Below are 21,344 nucleotides of genomic sequence, written 5' to 3'. Positions count from 1 at the left end.
GTCAAATACTCAGTACAGCCCTTCTATTACTGTGAAAGCAACCAGAGACATAGCTGAGTTCCATAAAAACTGAAGAGCCAGACTTGAGTGGGGTAGCAGTCTGCTGCTCAGGAATGTGATGCTCGGCCAGGCTTACGTGCTTTGCATCATGGCCCAGCCTACCTATCCAGGTGGCCCAGCTCTCAGGGCCTGTGCTAATGTGGCTGACCACACCTCACCACCACCACCATGAAGGCTTCAGCCCCTCCCAGTGAGTGGTGCTTTCTTAGACAGGCAATGTCTTCCTGCTCTTTGGAGGCAGCCATCTGCCTGTCACCCTCTGGAGAGGCTCTGACGCAGGCCCCTGCTGGTTCCCTTTGTCCTTCCTATAGTGAGAACACCAGGCTCCATCTGTTCTACATCCACAAATGAAGCTCTGAGCTTCCTCAGGACTCATGGCACATCCCTAGATCTCTCTTGGAGGGCAGAAATGAGGGCAGGAGTCAGCCTTGTTAAGTTGTCTCTGTTACCAATTAGCAGGTGTTCTCAGGCTGGCACTGGCCCTCATGGTCTCCATTTACTACTCTGGTTTCAAAGACCTAGCTGCTCAATCCCTACTTTTGTGGGTAGCTTCTTCTTCTATTCCTTTCCCTATCATTCCTACCTGCTGAAAGCCTGTCTCTAAGGTGAAGTTTAACAGAAACCTCATTCCCACCTGAGGGAGTAACATCTTGCAATTTGTCCTCTCTTCCCCTGGGAGGGGATGAGTTTTCTCCCCTCTCCAAAATTCGTATGTTTAAGTCTTAACACCTACTAGCTTACAATGTATTTGGAAACACAATTTTTATAGAAGTTATTAAGTTAAAATGAAGTCATTAGGATGGATCCTAATCTAATACAATTAAGAAGACAAAATTTAGCCACAGCCACACATAAAGAAAAGAACATGTGAAAACACAGGAAGACAGCCATCCACAAGTCAAGGGCCAGAGAAAACTGGTCTCTCACTGATCTCAAGGAGCCAGCCCTAGTTGGTTGATCCTGATCTTAGACCTTCAACCTCTGAAATGTGAGACAATGAATTTGTTTAAGCTGCCTAGTTTGTGCACTTTGAAACAACAGCCTCATATACCCACCATCAGCACTGTCATTATCATCATCCTTATCCCTTTGGTAGAGCAGCTGGACACATTCAGCTGGCACTCTGTGGGAGACAGAGGGTGGCTTCATGTATCGAGCACCTCCAGTAGGTCTTAGTCTTCCCAGGGTGGCCTACATCTAAGGTCTGGTGCATGTTGGGTATAAAGATGTTGCAGCTGTGCTCCTTCTCAGGACAGCTCATAAAAGCCATTCCCGCTACTCGCAGGCCACCTCTCAGGGATGGCTGAGGCTTCCACCTAGACAACACAGTAGTCAACATCCCTTCTACACATTTGTGCTGGGTGTAGATTCTAATATGCCTCATAAGCCTCCTGCATGCCGACCTCATCTCCACCCAGGACTGCTAAGCAGCAGTCAGGAAAGCCCAGATGCACAAATGCCCCTGAATTCAGCTGGGCAGCTGGCAGAGGACAGCCTCTTATCGGATCTTAAATGTCAAATGTCAGGTGTGGGCAGGGACAGAGATGGGGACACTGTTCTGTCCTGGAGGGGCTTTTAGTCCAGTGATCCCTGCTAGATGAGGTAAAAAAAAGATGCAGGGAAATGCTGTGCAGTAGACAGAGCTCCTGCATGTTGTCCTGCAGTGTCAGCCTTATCAAGACCAATGAGAAGTATATATTCTTTTTGTCTTAAAGAGAAAATTCCACGAAATTTCCAAACAAGATAGTGTATTGTTAACTTTAGTTACTCAGAGTACAAGATATAGGCATTTAATTGTCCTAACAATATTAGCACAAATCTTTCTTGTCAATGAATTTTTTTGTCCATTTAGTTTGATGTTGGCTCATCATAGATGGGTTGAAGTAAAGATCATCAATTCCAATTTTCTGTAGGCTATCATGAATGGGTGGATATGAAATCAGAAGTGTCTCAAGCTTAGAAAGGGAATTAGTAACCAGAGCTCTTGCCTAGGATCTCTCCATATAAAGCTAGTCCCCTTCTGGTAACTTCTCTCACTCACTCCTTCAGAACTAAGGGTTTTAATGACTCCTGGTTTTCCACTGTTAATGGCAATGGGGTGCTATATCCTGCCTTACAGACTCCCAGCACTCTTCCCCGATCTTAGTGAATACTGCCTTTACTAAACTCTCCTTGCTGTGCTCAGTTGGTGGAAACTATGGTCTACCGGTATCCTGATTATATACACAAACATGTCAAATCCAAAGCCTGCAGAGTGAAGTTTGTGATTACGGCTGTGAATGTGGAAACTCAGAAAAGTTAAGTGTTTCTCCTCAGGTCACAAGCTTGGAACTGCTGGCAGTGAGGAGCCCGCTGCTGTCTGGCTTCAAGCCTCTCATCTGGGAATGAATCTGGGATAGCATGAGGGATGAACATGAAGATGTAGCACCAGGGGTGAGTGCAAGTGAGGACCCCTCTCCACCTGCATTGTTTCCCTGAAATTGGCTAGACTATCCTACCAGAAGTTAATAACAAGCTGGCAGCCTGAGGCCAGGAGAGGAAATTAAAAAGGCTGATGACGAGCCATGGGGGTGGCAGCCTCCCACACAGGGAAGAAAGAGGCTCTCTCAGACTGAGACACTGTCTCCAGGCGGGAACAAAGAAGCTGCTGCTCACTCTGAGGTGGAGCCCACATAGGGATGAACTAGACCAGTAGCAGGGGCAGGGGGTGTAGGGCCAGGGAAGATCCAAAATCTAGCTTACTCATTCTCATCCTCTCAGACTCCCAAAAGTAGGCTTGCACTTTGTGCATTTTGAAGAATACCTATCTCCAAAATCTAGGTGGTCTAGGGACAGTAATGGTGGCATGCTCCTGGCTCACTGAAACCCAAGCATTTTTCAAACTTCAGTTCAGGAATACTGCCAGGCTCCATGAGCACAGAGAAGTGGTGACAAGCTTCTAAGCCACACAGACCTGCATTCACACACCAGCCAGATCACACACCACTGTACCAGTGTGCTTTTCTGCAAAGCGGGTCCCCTGGGATTGCAGTGACACTTCTACAGGATGTAAGTGCTCATACACAGTAGGGCTTTTCTGATAACAAAGTTCACTATTTTTGAGCAGTCACTATGCTCCAGGAACTATATATAAGCATAACAATCCTAATAAAGATGAAATAGCCAAATTATTCCACTTTACAAGCAGAGAAACTAAGGGACACTTGTTTTGTGTGTTTTTGAAGATAATCTGCCAAAGGTCATGCAGAGGCAGCAGGAGGCAGATCCAGGGCCCCTGTCTCAGAATTCAAAGGCCATTTCGAGTCAAATGCTTTTGCTATCCTAGGTGCTTGGTACCGAACATCTCATTCAATCCCTTGATAGCACTATTACCCCTGTTTTAAAGATGCATATGGCTAGGGACATAGCTCAGTGGTGAAGCATGTGGTCAGTATTGGTAAGCCTTGGTTTTGACTCACAGCACTCCCAAAAAATCCAAGTATAACTGAAGATTAGTGAGCCTATGCAGTTTTCCCAGTCAGATAGCTAGAAAAAGGCACAGCAGGTCCTTGAACCTAGGCCTTTCTATTGTCTTGTGTTACAACTCTGCCTCCAGCTCCAGTCAGTCACCTGGAAAATCAAGGTGCTGGGAACCTGTAGGAAGGGGTCTCTCAGGTCCTAGGTTGGGAACTAAATGAAACATTGAACTGGAGATCATGAGACCAGGGTTGGCATGAGAAGACTGTCAACCCATCCTGTAGGGTCTTCCTGGGGGTGTCCCAAGGTGCAAGTGATCAGGAAACTTGTATTCCTCTCCAGATTCCAATCCAAGGGGACCTGCAACATCAACGTGCATTCCTCCCACAATGGGGAGCTTTAGAATCAGTTTGTGACTTGAAGGACAAAGTATTAGGAGGCAGCTGAGAGAGACTAAGGGCCCAGAAGTTCCCGCATTGTGTGAAACTTATTTGATGGCGAAGATGACAACAGCATCTCAACTCCTATGAGTGATGTAAGTATTGATAACTATTGAGTTCCTGCCATGCATCAGGGACCTAACCGATGGCAGCAAGCCTGAGAAGACATGGAGTCTCCTGGCCTGGTCCAAAGTGGTGATCCTAGACATCAGTGGTTGGCCAGCTGCCAAGGAGCCCGTCAGTACTAGGCCATTTTCCCAGAGCTCCTGCCTGTAGGCAAGTCAGGGCTCAGGTGGCTTCCTCCATGCCCAGCCTATAAACACTGACCCACTCCCCAGCCATGCCCTTCCTCCATTTAGAGACCAGCCCTTCCCTGTCCAAATATTTAAACAGCACAAAAGGAGAATTAATCTGAGGAGGGAGTCAGCCCAGGCAGGGAAATCAGGGCCAGCTTATGAAGCAGGAAAAGGGGTTCCTGGGGCTCCTTCACCTGTCTGTCTTTTCCCCTCTTCTTATCTGCTACCTGCTCACAGGAGGTACCTTCATACTCCCCACCTGAGACCTGCCACCTCACTAAGCCTCCCTGCCTCTTCACACCAGGTGGTGTTTATTCCTCTAAGTCCTGGGCAGGACTGGCACACCCCAGCCTGCAGAGTTGTCATAAAGGTTAAGAAAAAATGCAAGCAGAAGACTGTCAACACAGTTCAGCACACAGCTGGCACCAAACCCAGGAGGCACTCCAGGACACAAGCAGGATCATGATACTGGGAGCCCTCAAGACCCAGGTTGCTCTGCTATTTGTGGGATGACCTCAGACCTCAGTTTCCTCACTGTGAAACAGGGATGGTACCCACACCACCTTCCAGGGCTATTGTGGGAGCCCCGGGATGCCCTGGCCCTCACACCTTCACTCAGGATCTAATCACATGTCCCTCCACAGAGGGGCTTGCTGACCAGCTTAATGTGCCACTGCTACGCTTTTACCCTGCTTGCCCTTTCCCATAGGACTTACTGTATCAAGACCCACCTCTTCACACAGCTCTGGGTTTACCTGCCTAATGCCCACCTTTCCCATGAAGACCTCAACCTACCACAGCAGGTGCTCAATGTATGCCGGTGAGTCCTGCTGATCATGTTAACAACAGCAGCTTACGCTTAGGAAGCTCTGGACAAGCAGTGTCCTGGGTTCCTTTCTTTCCTGACCCTGCTGACACGTGCAAGGCCAGGGCTGGCAGCTATCCTATAAAGATCAGATAGCAAATCTTTCAGGGTATGGGGTAGGACAGCCAGAGAAAATATAGGATGGTTGTAAATCTAAATTTCAGATAGACAAAGAGCCATTTTTAGTAAAAGCATGTCTCCAATACTGCATGGAGTATGGTGTGGGATACCAGCTATTTCTCTAAAACTCAAATTTAACTAGGCATTCTGAATTTTTATTCGCTATGTCCAGCAAATTATTTTTACTTGTTGAATGTTGTGAAGCTATTTTTAGGCCACACACAGTTTAGGTCACAGTATTTTTCTGTTCACAACTCTCCCAAAATTTAAAAAATTAAAAACAAAATCATTCTCAGCTTAAAGGTGGACACAACAGGCTGGATTTAGCCCACAGAGACCACTGGTCAAAAGTACTGAATGCAGGGCTGATGGCACCCAGGAAGCAGGCCTTTACTAAAGTCACCAGAGCTGTCCTCTGTTTCTTCAGGCCACACATGTTACACTCAAGTCACTGCTCTACACCCCACCTGTGTCTCAGATGGCTGGCACCTGGCCCAAGAGTGATGGGCAGGAGGTAATGCTGAGCCAGGGCTGGCTGTTTATAGAATGCAGCCCCAGGCATCCCGACTCTTATCTCTATGAAATGTAAGAAGATAAATAGCTAAATTGGGATGCCAAGAAGGCCCTACAGGGTAGCATTAAAAATAATTTACAGCATGTGGGGCAAGTGTGTGTGTGGGTGTGACTTAAAGGCCGCCTGGCAACCAATAGAGTAAGGGGCTGACAGAAGGCAGGTTATAACTACTCTGCCTGCTGGAAGGCACTTCAGATTCTTGTGTCTGGTACAGAACTCTTCCCAGTTGGCCTCTCTTTTCACTGAACCTCAGACCAGGTTCTCAAAGATGACATCGCCATGGCTCATCTCCAGTGGCTTCAACCAGGGTCCCCTCTCTGCAAACTTCAACTAAGATACCACCTCCTTCTGGAAGCTTCTCTGGGTTCTCCAAGGCGGGTAGACAAGTACGTTGCCTTTTCATTTGTCCCATTAGCACCTCCTTCCAAGCGCTTATCACATGACCCCAGTGTCATTCAATCACTCAGTATCTCTGGAATGCTTCCTACGTGGCCAGAGATACGAAAGACATAAACTAGGCCACACAAAGGGTAACTGACCATATGAGACTGGCTCTCTGCAGCAAACAATATGGCTCTATGAGAACAAATAACAGAAGAGGTGGTCAGGGAGGACTTGCTGTAGGTGGTGATGTTTCGAGGTCTGAAATACAAGTAGAAATTAATTCTCTTCGTTTTTTCAACTCTAAAGCAGAAAGAAAAATCTACTCTCTTACCTCTGAAATTATCTTCACAAAATTGCCCTGGAGCTTACCAAAGAGACAGATGTAAGGATGATGTGGCAGAGAAAAGCATTACATGGAAAGAACTGACAGTGGTTAATTTTTAAATTTGTTATGGGTGAAGCATGCATAGGTAACAGATGGGAGGGGCTGGTGGGGGTGGGAACTGGACTATTTTGGGAAACTCCAAGACACACACACAGACAGACCCGAAGGAGGGAGGGAGGGAAGGAGAGCAGGAGGGAGGGGGCCATTCTGCAGATAGTGACTGTTTCCATGCTGTGGCTTCATCTTCTTTTCCTGCTGAATCTTATCCCTCCCCATCCTGAGATTTGTCACACTTGCCATTCCTTCTGTGTGATCCAAGTGACCCTAACACCGGGCTGTGGCTCCTGCAAGCCCCTCACTTGACCCTTGCCCACACTTATCACCAGCTCCAGTTCTGGAAAAATCCCTCAGTCCTCCCAGAGCCGAATCACATGCCCTGTCCTCATCCCCTCCTGAGCTACACACCAAGGTTTTCATGGATCTCCCTTCTCTGAGCTCCTAGTATCACCCCTGCTACTTGGTTATGAGCACTCAGTTCTGGAATCCAATTTCTAGAATTTCAGATCTTGCATACATGATCTTGGGCAACCCAGGTGCCTTTTGTAAGCCTCAGGTTTTCCATCAGCAAAATAGGTGACACTATTTTGTCTCACAGGTACAAGATGACAAACCAACCCTTCACATCTAAGGGTTCCACATTTGCAGATTCAACTGCCCACGGATGGAATGTATTCTGGAAAAGGCTCAACTTTAGTAAACACGTACATTTTCCCCTAAATGTTTCAGTATAACGACTATTTTTGTTTCACTATAAGTAGCCCAGAGATGATACAGTATACAGGAGAACGGAAACAGGTCTTACAAATATCTGCACCTTTTTTCTATGAAGAACTTGAGCATCTACCGATTCTGGGACCCCAGGGGGCCTTGAAATCCATGCCCCTCAATACAGAAGAGAGCTCTGTGTATCTCAACCACTTAATACAGTAGTTGTTGCACAGTAAAAGCAATGCACACTTGTTTTAAGTTGAAATAATCAGCATGTACTCTTTTTTTTTTTAATTTTTTTTTTTTTTTTTTTTTTTTTTTGTCTTTTTCCTTTTTATCGGTACCAGGGATCGAACTCACGACTGCCTGCTTGCAAGGCAGGCGCTTATGCCGCTGAGCTAAATCCCCAGCCCCTCAGCATGTACTCTTTATAAAGAGTTCACTATGTGCTGGTGCCATGCTTAATGGCATGACTTCATCTAATCTTCAAGGTAGTACAGTGAGGTGAGTATAGCTCCCTTTTACAGACAAGGAAATTGAACTTCAGTTGGGTCAAGCAACTTGCCATAGAACACACAGCTTGGGAATGGCAGAGTGGGGATCCAAATCCAGGACTATTGATCCCACACCAAGCCTGGCACATAGTAGAGTGGATTCAATAAACACCTCTGGATGCTTCCTGTATGTAAGGTTTGCCCACATGAGCCCAAGATGCACAGGAGTGTCATCAGGTCTGTGGAAAGGCCAAGGCTGGAATCAAAACTTTCTGCTCTGGTGCCCCCGGCTGCACCAGGTAGACTCTAGCAACAGGACGGCCAGGTAGCCAGTGTGTTGCACCCTCAGCCAACTGCACTAAGCACTGGGATCACAACTAGCTCCCTGCTCCCAGAACTAATGGCCAGTAGCACCTGCCAGCTCCACTCTGCCCTGAGCCACTGGTTTTCATGGCCTGCTTCTCCCAGTTCACCAGACACTTTTGGCCTCCCTCTCTCTGCCACAGGTAAGTTCTAAAGAACTGTGATAATAGAAAGAAATGCCCTACCTTAAATGCCTATTAGTAAAAGAAGTCAATCTGGATAGCTGCACATTTAGGGTTCTATATTCTGGGAGGGAAAACTACAGCGATGGTAAAAAGATCAGCCACCCCCAGCAGGTAGGAGAGGCACAGATGAATACTTGGAGCACAAGGGATTTGTAGGGTACTGAAAATGTTCAGTGACAGTGGTGGGTCCATGACATTATACATTGGTTCAAACCCACAGAATGCACATCAACCACAAACCTTAATATACACCACGGGCTCCATGTGCAGGTTCATTAATTATAACAAACACACCACGGAAGGAAGAGGCCAGCAGGGGAGGCTGTGCACGCGCAGGGGTGGGGATTTACAGGAAATCTCTAATACCTTCTGTTCAATTTGGCCATGAACTTAGAGCTGCTCTAATAAAATCAAGACTATGGCTGGGAGTGCAGCTTAGTTGTAGGCCTCTTGCCTAGCATGCACAAGCCTGGGTTCAATGAGTCCTGCCTCACAGCACTGCAAATAAGTGATTAAAGTCTATCAAACAGAGACAAAGATATTTTCCTCATTCTGAACCAGGGAGGATGCAGGCAGGGAGCCCAAGTGTTCTGCAAAGCTCCTGCTTCCAAACCACCTTCTCCACAGACTCGGTGCAGCATGACCTGGAAAGGAGTTTGGGTCTTCACAAAAGTGTCAGGTGGGACAACTCAGAAGCCCTCCTTGCCGCTTCTCCAAGGAGAATCCTGGGGGAACACTCAGGGCCCTGGGGGGGGGTCATCTCTCCCTGTCTGTCTCTGACGTGTCTCCATCCCTCTCCTGCTCACTCCCTGGCCCCCTGCTTTCCCTAAAAGTGGCACACTACTTCCTTCCTCAGTACCCTGTTCTGCCGGTTCCACTCTCCCATAGCTGCTCCTGTTCGTCTTTAAACTAACAGCTTAGCTAACAGCTCTTCCGAGAAGCCCACCCTAGTGTACCCCAAACCCTCTTTCTCCCTTTCTCATCCATTACTGAATCAATGTTATTTTTCCATCTGTTTGCTTGTCCATGGTTGGTCCCTCCTCTCTAGACTGTGGCTCCAAGAGGGCAGGGACCCCACTTGTGCTTTCACCACTGTGTCCCTACAGCCCATTACAGCAGACTCTCAGCAAATCCTTGGGGAGGGGGATCCCATGTAGGTTCAGGGCACATGCCCCTCTCCTGTCACTCCCACACACCATAGCTGATGACAGCAAAGACAGGGAGTGGGTCCCACACCCTAAGGTGGTGTGTGGATGTGGGAGGGAAGGGAAAATGATTAGAAGAACCCTTCCCAGTTCCTCTTCCCAACTTGCCCTGAATGTGGGTGCTGCGGTTTAATGAGAAACAAAGTCCTCTAGTTCAGCAGCTGCCAGACTGGCCTGTTAATTGCTCACCATAAACAGGTGTCAACATTGCTCCCTAATCGTCGAGGACAGGATACCTGGTCATTACTTGGAAAGAGGGACATTCTGTGGCTGGGAAGGAGGGTCAGAGCTGAGTACCTTCTGCCAGGCACAGATGCTCCAGGCATTCTGACAAGGTTGTCCAAGGACCTGCTTGTGCAGCATTCCCTGGGGCATCTTGGCATCAGGCCCACTTTCATGCAGGCATCAATGGAGATGGTGGAGCTCTGGGGGGATCCCTGCTACACTCCATTACCCAAGAAAGGCGCCATGATGATTCTTGCTCCTGGCTCAAACCCTGCATGCCAGCCAGGGTATTGCCCACTGCTGAATGCATCCAACTCCCCGAAAAACACCACACTGTCTTCAGATTCACAGACCTTGTCAATGAGCAAGACGCACAGAGAGTCTAAAGCAAGTCCATTTCTCCAAAGATTGCCCAAACTTTGAGCAGCCATGGAAAAATAAGAAATGAAATTCTTAAGATGGTTGTTTAAACACCCCAAAATAAACCACCCTCCTTAAACCTGGAAGGCAGCAATCTAACATTGTATCAGTACTGGCTTCCAACCCTGCTTTCATCTCTTTCACGCTGTGCAGACTTAGGCAAGTCACTTCACTTTTCTGGGCTTCAATTTACTCACGTGTAAAACAAGGTAGCAGCCAGATAGGGTGGTGCACTTCTGTAATTCTAGACTCTAGGAGGCTTGAGGCAGGGTCTTACTTCAGGCCCAGCCTATGAAATTTAGCAACTGGGCGAGAGCCTGTCTCAAAGAACAAAAAGGGCTGGAGATGTAGCTCAGCTTGAAGCCCTTGGGTTCAATCCCCAGTACCACACAAACAAAACAAAACAAAAAATAATGCCATTGTAATAAACAGAACCCCTCTGTAAGTTGAAAGCCCTTTGTGCTGAGACTTTTACACTAAGTATGTAAACATTTACAGATGCGTATAATGTGTGTAACATGACAGAATTTTTTGGAAATGTTTTACACTTGTGTTGTCCCATACGCTACCATTAGCTATATGTGGTTGGTAAGCCCTTAAAACATGGCTAGTATGACTGAAAAACTGCATTACATGTGCTTTAAAATTAACTCACCTGAAATGTAACTAATGGCTAACACACTGGACAGGGATGATTTGGAATAGAGTAGGTGCTAAGAGAATACAATTATGAGTTAGTAGAGGCTATCATTAGAATACCCTTTGGCTTAAGAATTAGGAGAAAAGAGACTGTTCTGTACTCTTTAACATCATGCCACTCTTAAAGGTATCACAGATTGAATGCTTATCACCCTTCCCAAAGGGGTTGAAATCTTAACCTCGGAGCCATGGTATAGAAAGCTTTAGTGAGGTGATTAGGCCACGAGGCTGAAGCCTCCCTGAATGGGATTAATGCTCTTAATGCTCTTTTTTTTTTGTCTTTTTGAGACAGGGTCTCGCTATGCAGTTCAAGTGGCCTTGAGCTCATTTTGTAGCCCAGGTTGGTCTCAAACTTACAATGATCCTCCTGCCTCAGCCTCCTGAGTGCTGGGATTACAGCCATGAGCCACCACGCCCAGCAGATTAATGCTCTTCTAAAAGGCCCCTGAGAGCTCTCTGGAGCCCTTGTGGAAGTCTATAGCCTGGAAGAAGTCCCTCACCAGAACTGGGCCTTGCTAGTAATCCTGAGCTTGAGTTTCCTGTCTCTAGATCTGTGAAATATAAATTTTGGTACCTCAAAAACTAGTCAAAGCCAGGTGTAGTGGCGCATGCCTGTAACCCAGCACTCGGGAGGCTGAGTGAGGCAGGAGGAGGATCTTGCAAGATCAAGACCAGCCTGCACTGCACAATGATCCTATCTCAAAAAAGCAGAAAACAAAACAAAACAAACAAAAAAAGAGCCAAATCAAGCTGGGCATGATAGTACATACCTGTAGTCCCAGCACTCAGCAGGCTAAAGCAAGGAGATCCTCATAAGAGAGTCTGAAGCCAGCCTGGGCTACATAGCTACTTCAAGGCCAGCCTGAACTACAGTGAGATTCTGCCTCAAAAAACAAAACAAAACCCAAAAACAAAGAGTCAATCCATTCTACTTTGTTATAGCAGCTGGAGCTGACTCATACTCAGAGTGATTCTGTGCCATGTGTAGGTAACTGGGCTATGGACTCCTTAAAAGTACAAATGAAAGCTGAGGACACTCTGTGTGGTACAAGGACAAAGTGTTTCCACAACTCAGAGATTACACACTTTGATCTTTCACAAGCAGCATTTGGGACCCCTGCAGGCACAAATGCGAAGGGGATCCCTTCTCTGTTCAAGGCTAAGCCCCAAATGCAAATACCCTGACTTAAGGGGGTCACCTGTGGTTTGTCTGCCTCGTTGTCTGTCTCCCTGCCTGGCCTTCTCCCCTTGGCTTTGCACTGCTGTTCCTTCCTTTTACCTGCAGGGCTGACTCTCTCCAAGGCCTGACCAATTGGAGCAATCTCACCCACTGTGATTAGCACAAAAGCAGTATGGAGCCAGAGGGACCTAATCCTAAAACTTGCTCTAGAACCATCAGACAGGGGAAGCTCTCTTCCCCAGTTGGGTGACACTCTATCTCGACCACAGAGAATACCGAGCATAAAGCCAACAATCACAAGAGGAAGACAGCAGAGAGAGATGGACAGACATCACTGGAACACCTGGATACAACTGTACCTGAAGTTTGAACACCCTAAATTTCCCCAAATACTTAAATAAATTTATTTATCCTTTCTGTCCCCTTTGTATTTATTTCTTGTTTAGTGGTGACAAACCTATGGCATGCACACTGTAGCAGGCTATTTATTACCAGTGAAATTTCTAAAAGGTTCACCATCACTATTCTAGAGTTTTATTAGTGTTTAACTTGAATGTATCCTGCTCTTCTGCTTCTTCACTGTGTTCCTTGGTTCAGTTTCTTAACTTCTCTGAGCTTCAATTTCCCTGTCAGTAAAGAACAGCTGCTACTTGTATCTAGAAGATTATTTTGTGGATTAAGTGACATAAAGCAAACTTAGATTGGTATTAAGTGGAAGTTGCTGTAATTCTAACTTCTAAACTATGTATAATTTACTGCTTCCATCCTTAATAAACTCACAACCTGAGTACAAAACACATGCAAAGAAAAAAAGCATAAAGATCTGCATCTACCATCTTCTCAGATCAACAAAAAGGAAAAAACTATACCAGCCACATCTGCATTTAGAACTCTCAGCCCCTTAGCCCTGGGCTCAAAGTAACTTAGCTGGCAGATGGTGCACAAGGAGCTCAGAGCACCTCAGACCAAGAGACAGTCTCTGGGGAATGATGGGCAACCAGACCCAGAGGGAAGCCCAGAGACCTCCCAGGACAGGAAGGCAGCCAGCCAAGCCCCTCAGACTCTGATTAGAGGGCTTGTGCCTTTGGACCTCAAGAAATTCCTGTTGCCACTCATTCCACAGCACTTCTCTGGGGCTTTAGTGTCCCCAGCCCAGGCTCCCCCCAGGGAGATCCTACAGAGGGTACTGGCACATTCAGCTGTGACCAGAGAAGTTGCCAAGTGTCCTTCCGTAATTGAGTCCATCTTGCTCCTAGCAGGATAAGCTGAGCACTGTGAAGACCCCTCTATGAGAAATGCCAACAGCCAAGCAGTAACAGCACAGACAAGCTGAGGTGGGAGACTACACCCTTGCTGCCACTGGACCCATGAGGCGCCTATCAAGTGAGAGGTTCACACACTGCTAAAGACACCGCTATATTTGAGTTGTGGCTGTCTGATTCCAAAGCCAGACCTCTGCCCCACTCTGTACCCCTGGCACAGCTTAAGACCATGTGTAGGCTTCAGAGTTTAGCCCCAGAGTATTGCAAAGAAGGCTTTTGGAGCCAGACCACCATGCTGTGCCACTGACAATTTCCATGCCCTCAGGCAGATCACCTGCCATCTCGGTGCCCAAGTTTCCTTATCCAAAAGAGGAAGTTTTTGATCTGCTTCACAGGGCGCTGGGATAGTTAAATGAGGGCATCTCTACAAAAGACTCACTATATGCTGTTTTTCCTTAAAAAAAAAAAAAATCTGTTAAGATGCCTTTAGCTGAGCTCTGGATTTCCTTTAGCAGAGTGAAGGTTCCAGAAAGCCTTATTAGCTAGCGAGTTTTATTACGTCTTAAATTCAAATGCAGTAAATTCAGGGTAGAGAAAAACAGGGTACATTTAACTCTAAGAAAGTGGTATCAACCATGTCAGAGGAGCTGAAGCTCTGAGAACCATGCAGTTGTCTGAGCCACATGGATGCTGGGGAAGAAGTAAAACAAGGACTTAGGCCTCCTCATGTCCCACTCAGGGTTTTGCACCTGCACATGGACCCACAGGGGATGATGGTCCCCTGGCTCCTTGAGCAGCTCATGAGCTGTACAGCAAGGGACACACAAGGAAGCAAGAAAGCCAGGCTCTTCCTGCCACCCTGGCCACCGAGAACCAGGGTACCAAGCCTGCTGCAGATTCTCAGTACTTTCCACAGCTTCCAGAACCCCACAATGCCAAAGCAGACCACCATGCTGACCACTCAGAGGATGCATCAAAATGCATCCTCTGAGTGGATGGAGCTGTGGTATTCATGAGGAGGATTCCAGCTCTCAGGCCCACAGTCTGAGTCAACCCTGTAGCTCCTTACATGCCACCCCACATGCCTATTTGCATTTGATAGCAAGCACTTCTTGGGTCATTACTCAGAACAGAAGCAGGGTCAAGGAAATATAATTCCCAGTCCAAAGCCCAACAAACAAGGCAGAAATTTCCTCTTTGGCCTCATGACCTAACGCCTCTATTTCCTCCCTATTTGTCTCAGACAAATTTAGATTCTTTGCCTGCTCAAAACTACACTAGGACTCCTATGGTTTTTGTCGTTGTTGTTTTGAGATAGGGTCCCACAATGTAGTTTGGCTAGGTTTGAACTACATAGCCCAGGCTGGCCCTGAACTTGTGGCAATTCTCCTGCACCACACCCCTGGATGCTGGAATTGTAGGCATGCACCACGGTACCCACCCAGAGCTCCCATCTTACCCATAGTAAAAGCAAAAAGTTTTCAAGGGCCACCAGACTCCTGCACAATTACCTTTCAGTTTTTTCTCTGACCTTTACCCTGTTCACTCCCCTCTGGCCTCAATGGTGTCCATGCTGTTCTGTTGCTAACACCCTTCCTGCATGTGTCCAATTCAATTCCTCCCTTTCTTCAAGTATCTTCTCAAGCATCACCTATCAAGAAGCCACCGGGACCACCACTCTGGTGAGCCCTTCCTATCCTGCTCCAGCCTTTATGAGCCTCATAGCGCTTGTTACCTTTAAGATACGACATTCAGCAATATGTATCCCCATTAGACTGTACATATGAGATCATGTAATGAGTCTCCTCATTTCACATTTCAACTTGCACCTTCTAGAACAGGGCCCAAGATACAGTATATACTTGGTAAATACTTGTGGAAAAAAGAATGAAAAAGAGGAAGAAAGGAAAAAGAAATTAAAAACTGGCAGAAAATGTTCACCTTGCTCACTGCTATCACCTGAAACTTACTGAAATACAACTCAAACCAAATTGTCCTTTGCTCACAAATCTTCTACAGCTCCTTGCTCTCTGCTGGGGGCAAACCCACGTGCTGTAGCCTGGCAGTCACAACCCTGCATAAGCTGAGGTAAGTGGACTTTCCTGCCTCATCTGCCTCCCATACATGGAATCCTAAACTGTGTTTCAGAGCTTGTCTGAAGTTCACAGTTCCCTATCACTGCCCTCTGTCACAAGACCTCGTCCTAGACTAGCCTGGCTATGTGACCTTGAAACTGGCTGCTCACATCTCTGGGCCTTTAGTTCTTCACATATCAAGTAAAGGAGATGATTCTTCCTCTTGGGACTTTTTCAGGGGGGATGGAGGCAATGCTTGGGATGCCCTGGGCACAATACACAGCACAGAGTAACCTTCCAGAGCAGGCAAGAACTGGGCAACACAGAACCCAATCTCCCTCCCACAGCTTATGGCCACTGCACAGCAAAGACGCTGAGACACACCAAAGTCTGTCCTGGATGACAGCTAAAGAGTCAGGATCCTTTCTCTCTGTCCCTGCTGCCCCTCTGGACCCCAAATGTGCATACAAAACAATTTAAAAGCAGTAAGAGGTATTTAAACGGAGGAAATCTGCATCAGACCAGCTGGAGAAACAAAGGGCCACCATGGACACTGGGTCCACACTGTCAGCTGACCATATGTTTGTACCTTTCACAGGACTAGTTGAGCATTCCTAATCCAAAAATCCAAAAACTGAAAACCTTTTTGACTGTGACATGAGATGACGCCACATGTGGAAAATTCCACATCTGACAATTCCACATCATGCAAAGGGTCACATTCAAATGTTGGCAACACTGTACAGAATTTACTCCAGGCTAGAGAAACCAGGTTCATATGAAGTATGAATGCATTTCCCTGGTAGACCTGGGTCCTATTTCCATTAGTATGCACAATACAAATATGTCAAAAATCTGGGAATACCCAAAATGTTTTGATCCTAAGTATTTCACATAAGGGACAGTACTGTCACTCTGGCCAGATACTTTTTGGTGGTCAGGGTGAAGGCAGTAGCAGAAGGGGTGCCCTGTCATCAGAGCATATTGAGCAGCAACCCTGGATTCTTCCCACAACCAAAATGTTTCCAGACATTGCCAAATGTGCTTTGGGGTAGGATTGCCAGATTTAGCAATGCATATTCATTCTGAAAACTTATTCACTGCTCATCTGAAATGCAGGCTTTTTTTGGTGTGTGTGTGTGATGGATTGGACCCAGGGTCTCCCCTACACTATGCAAGTACTCTATCTATAGATATAGAGTACCCAACCTTTTTCCTTTTAGCTTTTTATTGTGAGACATGGTCTCACTAATTTGCCTAGACTGGCCTCAAACTTGTGATGCTTCTGCCCCAGCCTTCCAAGTAGCTGGGACCACAGACATGCACCACCACACTCTACCTAAAATGTAAAATTAAATGTGGGCAATCTGTATATTATGCGGCAAACAAATTTGAAAGTGGAGTTGGTAGAGCTGTACCCTCTTCTTGCATTAAGAGCACTGAGTTAGAGCAAATCTATGGTATCCCCACTGCAACATCAGTTGCTTCCTTCGTTTTCTCCCAGTCTCAGCATGCCCTGACTTTGTCTCCCCATCTCCTTTTCCCCTACTGGGGCAGGCGGCTCACCTCCCCAGATACACTCCACTCAGAAGCTGTGATTATGGCTCCACAGTCTTTGTGGTTCCAGCTGGATTCAGAGATAAATGTGGTTTCCCTTGCTGGACTTGCTGCCTCTCCATATCCCTTTTCTGGGGTCTCAAACACTCACATTTGCCCCTTCAATTAAGAGGAACGCTACCCCCTGCCAGAAGCCTAGGCTGAGGCAGAAAAACAAGGCAGTTAGTCACTTTGCTTCCTTTATCAACCAGTGTCATGTGGCTGGCTCCCTTAATGGCTGTTGTCATGACAACAGGAAGCCAGTCCCTGCTAGCTCTAGGAACCAAAACAGAATTAAAGAGTGCCAGAAAGGAGCCAGGGTACAGCTGGTTGGAGTTACCTGTAGGAAATCATACTGTCTCCAGCTCTCTACTGTGGCCGAGAAGAGAAGAAAACATACACACACACAAACCCTGCTCTGGAGAAGCCCAGGCAAATATGAGACACACACAAGGAACTGCATCCAGGATTTGAACTCTGCTCTAAGTCCAAGCACCGTGTGTATGTGTGTGTGTGTGTGTGTGTGTGTGTGTGTGTGTGTATTTGATGCTGAGGCTCAAACTCTTTAACGTGCTAGGAAAGTGCTGCAGGCAAGTGTTCTATCACTCAGTCACACCTTCAGCATCAAACCAAACACCTTCTTACACCTGGGCACTGGGTGCAGTGGCTCAGACCAAGCTTGCACATATTCCTGACTTATCTAACACAGAAACTGACTACTAAGGTACTCCTTTCAGAAAGGAGTATGAGGCTATGACCGGTAGAAATGTGACTCCTCTGGACTTTGAGGGTTGAGAAAATAAAAAAATGACATGATTCTCAGATTTCAAGGCAAAAGCTGTCCCGTTCCACTGGAGGTGAGCTAAACAGGAGCAATCCTACCCCTGAATCCCTGCTGCCCTCAGAAGTGAGCAGAGAAGGAAATAACAGAGGCTGTCTGCTTTGAAGGGCACAGACTTGTCACTAAGCTCTCAGGGACACTCAGTGCTCAATAGGAAGCTCAAAGATGACAGACTTTAACCTGTCCCTGGCACCCATTCTGTGCCCTAGAAACAACTCTTACCCTCTCTGGTCCAGGATACTTTCATTTGTACAATGACAATTATGTCACTGACATCCCAAGGCTGTGGCTCTGTATAGGCATGGATGGACACATTTTGTAGCTAAGCTCTCAGGTCAGACAGACTTGGAAGGTAACTCCTGACTTTTCTCCTTCTTGGTTTCATGGTCTGCTCACGTTCCATGAGCCTCAATTTCTTTGTCTATAAAATGGAGACAACTTCACAAGGAATACTCAGGGCAAGGTACATAGCTCTCCACCTGTAAATAGAAGCTATCATTAATGAAATAACTGGCCTCAATAAATGTAGAATTTAGAAAAAGCCATGAATTTGCAACCAAGAAACTTGCCATCTGACTCTAGATCCTGGAGTTTAACATATCTGCTTCTAGCAAGGTTCTGCATCTACCCATCTCAAGCAGGGTAACAAAAGGTCTATCTGACTAGCAGCTAGCTCCAGCCCTCAAGCCAGGAGAAAGCTGGGTCTCAGCCTTAAACTTGGTTGCTTCTAGGAGACAGGCCCAGCGCTCTGGGCACTAGGAGCAATGCCTACCCAGCACCCATCCTAGACTGTCAGGCACCAGATCTGGGAAATCAGGACTTCTGCATCCTTCTACAGATGAGAAATGAGTTCTAGACTTGTGCAGGGTTCTGAGGGGCTGCTAGCAGAGCTAGGACCAGGAACTCAGCCAGAACCTTCCCTAGATGACTTTTGATACTCTTTTCTGTCTACAGCTGCTGCCTCTTCAATTGAACAACCATTTCATTAAAAAGAAGGGCTGAGTTGAAAACTTCCACGCTGAGAAATCCCATACATGCCATATGGCTCCTTATTTAAAAAAATGCCAGAATGTAAGTCTGTTGTAGAGCCGATTCTTTAAAAAAAAAAGGGGGGGGGGGAGACACACACAGAAACACATAAACATTGACTGTACATGCTTCCCGTGAGGGGTGGGGCAGCAACAGGTCGCAGCCTGGAGGCTGCCCTTTCTGGCTGGCTGCCCCTGCAGGAAGGGACATCTCTACATTTCAGTGGTGCCAAGCATAACACACGTTTGTGAACGGACAGGAAGGCAAGCACCGAGAGCAGGCTTGTGCACAAGGACTACAGCCATGCATTCCGAGCAGAAGACTCAAAAGACGCAGACAGCAGCAATGGTGTCTCAGGCGGAGGGATGGGAGTGGACAATGTAAACACACACGGTCACTGCCTTAGTCTTACATTCAGCACACTTATGCGTCACATAAATATACACAAGTTCATGCTCAAAAATTTAAACACAGATACACGTACACATGATAGAGATTAACTTGGACATCTCCAAAAAGTCGCACATGCATTACGCACACACACACACAGCCACAGGTGTGTGCATATACACATTCTCACTGAGTACAAGCACCTAAATGGTATTACTGCCCCGGTCACTATAAACTCTCCCCTCCTCTACAACAACCTGGGAGGGCAACGGCTGTAAACACTAAAGGAAGACCCTTCACTGAGTCCCACCCACACGCCGCCCGCTATATTCACAGCTGGGGAGAGCGGCCCTCGCGCGGTCTCCACCTCCCCACGCCGCTTAAAACCACCGGGCTCCCCTCCCCCACCCGACGCCCACGGACACCCCCCTCCAAGCTCCGCCCGCCTCCAGGCCTGCGGGAGGCAACGCCCACGGGAGAGCCCGCCCCTGAGGTGGCCGCCCCTCTGCGAAGCTTCGTTCCCCGCAGGCGGCGGTCGCCCCCGCCCCGGGGTCACGGGCACCGACCTCCTTCTTCACGGTGCGCAGCAACCTCTGCCGGGTCTCTGCCTCTGGGGACAAATAGGAAAGCCAGTCAGCCGTGTGGTGGGAGCGGCCTGGCTGCCCTCCCGCCGCCCCGAGCCTGTCCTTACCCGCAGGGGCCGAAGTCATGGCTGGCGGAGTCCGGAGTTATCAGCAGCGGTAGCGGATCCTACACCTGCTTCTCCACTCCGAACTACTGCAGCCGCACGGGGCGGGCCGAGCGCGGGGGACCGCGTAGGGCGTGACGTCAGGGGCGGAGTCGGCCTCGGCTCTTCCCCTCACTCCGTGAACTACGGCGCGGGGCGGGACAGAGGTGAGGGCGGAGTAGGGTGCTGACGTGAGGGGCGGGGCCCGCCGAAGCTCCTCCTTCTCTCCGCCTCGTTGGACGGAGCCAATGGTGATTGACGGAAGTGCTCCTGACGTCACAGGGAGGCGGGATAGGAAGCTCCTCCTGCTCTGCCCAGCCAATTTCTGAAGCTGTGCTGGCGGGATTAAATTCGATGAATGGCTGAGAGTGCGACGCCAGGGGCGGGGTGAGCTCTAGCTCCTCCTCACCTCAGAGACCCTCTGAAACCGCGAAAAGCAGTGCCGAGCGTGATGGACAGCGGAGGGCACAGACGTCGGGGGTGGGGGCGGCACCTCCTCCTCCTTAGTGAAGGATCAGTGCTGAGAGGGCCTAGCTTGTGCCACATGGTGGAGACATACATGGAGACCCGCTTGTCAGCCTCACTCTGCATCACACTGCCTGCTGGCTGAGACCCGGAGGGAGGGTTCTCCCCTCAAACTGGCCTCCTTCCCACTAGCCCAGCGCCCTCTGTCCTACACCTGCATGAGGCTGGGAAAGAAACTATTGAAGGTTTGCTATGTGCCAGTAATGGAAGATGGTAGGGGCATTATTAACATCAGAACCTCAGTTTTAGTGTCTTTAAAATGGCCGTAGAAGGGGTGAAAGTGACTTGATACTTCAGTGTGACATTGTCTGCACAGGCCCAGGGAAGAAATGCCAGCAACAATAAAAGTTAATTGCAGCTGCTATTTTTATTACCATTCTTTTTTTCTTTTATCCCCCGGGGTACCAGGAATCAAACTCAGGACCTCACACTTGCCAAGCATGCACTGCGCCACTAAGCTAAACTCTCAGCCCCTACAATTTTAAGACAAGTTAGTGTTCTCCCCCCACCCTTTGGTACAAGGAATTGAACTCAGGCCCTTGTGCTTGCCAGGCAGGCGCTGTCCTTTATTACTATTTGTTGAGAGCTTGCCAAGACACACGGGGTCATCCATCAAATGCCAAAACATAGGTGCCTCCTCCCCCTAAATGCAGGTCATAGAGGAGTACGGTTCTGCCGGGAGTTTGTCCTCAGTAGGAAGCTCCTGTCAGCCAGGACTTGAAGGTTGCTACTAGCGCATCATTACCTGAAATCAACTTACCTGGAACCCAGAGAATTCCT

At 47.8% G+C, this 21,344-nt stretch overlaps 1 protein-coding gene across 4 annotated transcripts in view; it reads right to left on the bottom strand.

The window, feature by feature from the left end:
- Sgsm1 (small G protein signaling modulator 1) overlaps positions 1-20,177 on the bottom strand; it is an 85,422-nt gene extending 65,245 nt beyond the window's left edge. For 3 of the 4 annotated variants that reach the window (XM_063226028.1, XM_013141830.3, XM_063226029.1), the window contains exons 1-2: positions 20,004-20,177; positions 19,879-19,922 (exon numbers count right to left, since the gene is read on the bottom strand). In XM_063226028.1, the coding sequence (XP_063082098.1) occupies positions 19,879-19,922; positions 20,004-20,022 (63 nt within the window). In that variant the 5' untranslated portion in view covers positions 20,023-20,177. The remainder of the gene's footprint in view (positions 1-19,878; positions 19,923-20,003) is intronic. The other variant, XM_003478033.5, reaches the window with a different exon arrangement.
- Positions 20,178-21,344: the final 1,167 nt, after the last annotated feature.

The sequence above is a fragment of the Cavia porcellus genome, unplaced genomic scaffold, assembly GCF_034190915.1.
Source record: "Cavia porcellus strain 051 isolate PalLab524CR breed Dunkin Hartley unplaced genomic scaffold, mCavPor4.1 scaffold_16, whole genome shotgun sequence".
Taxonomy (NCBI): Eukaryota; Metazoa; Chordata; class Mammalia; order Rodentia; family Caviidae; genus Cavia; species Cavia porcellus.
The sequence above is the reverse complement of the archived record's forward strand: the minus strand, read 5'-3'. Positions and strand labels throughout refer to the sequence as shown.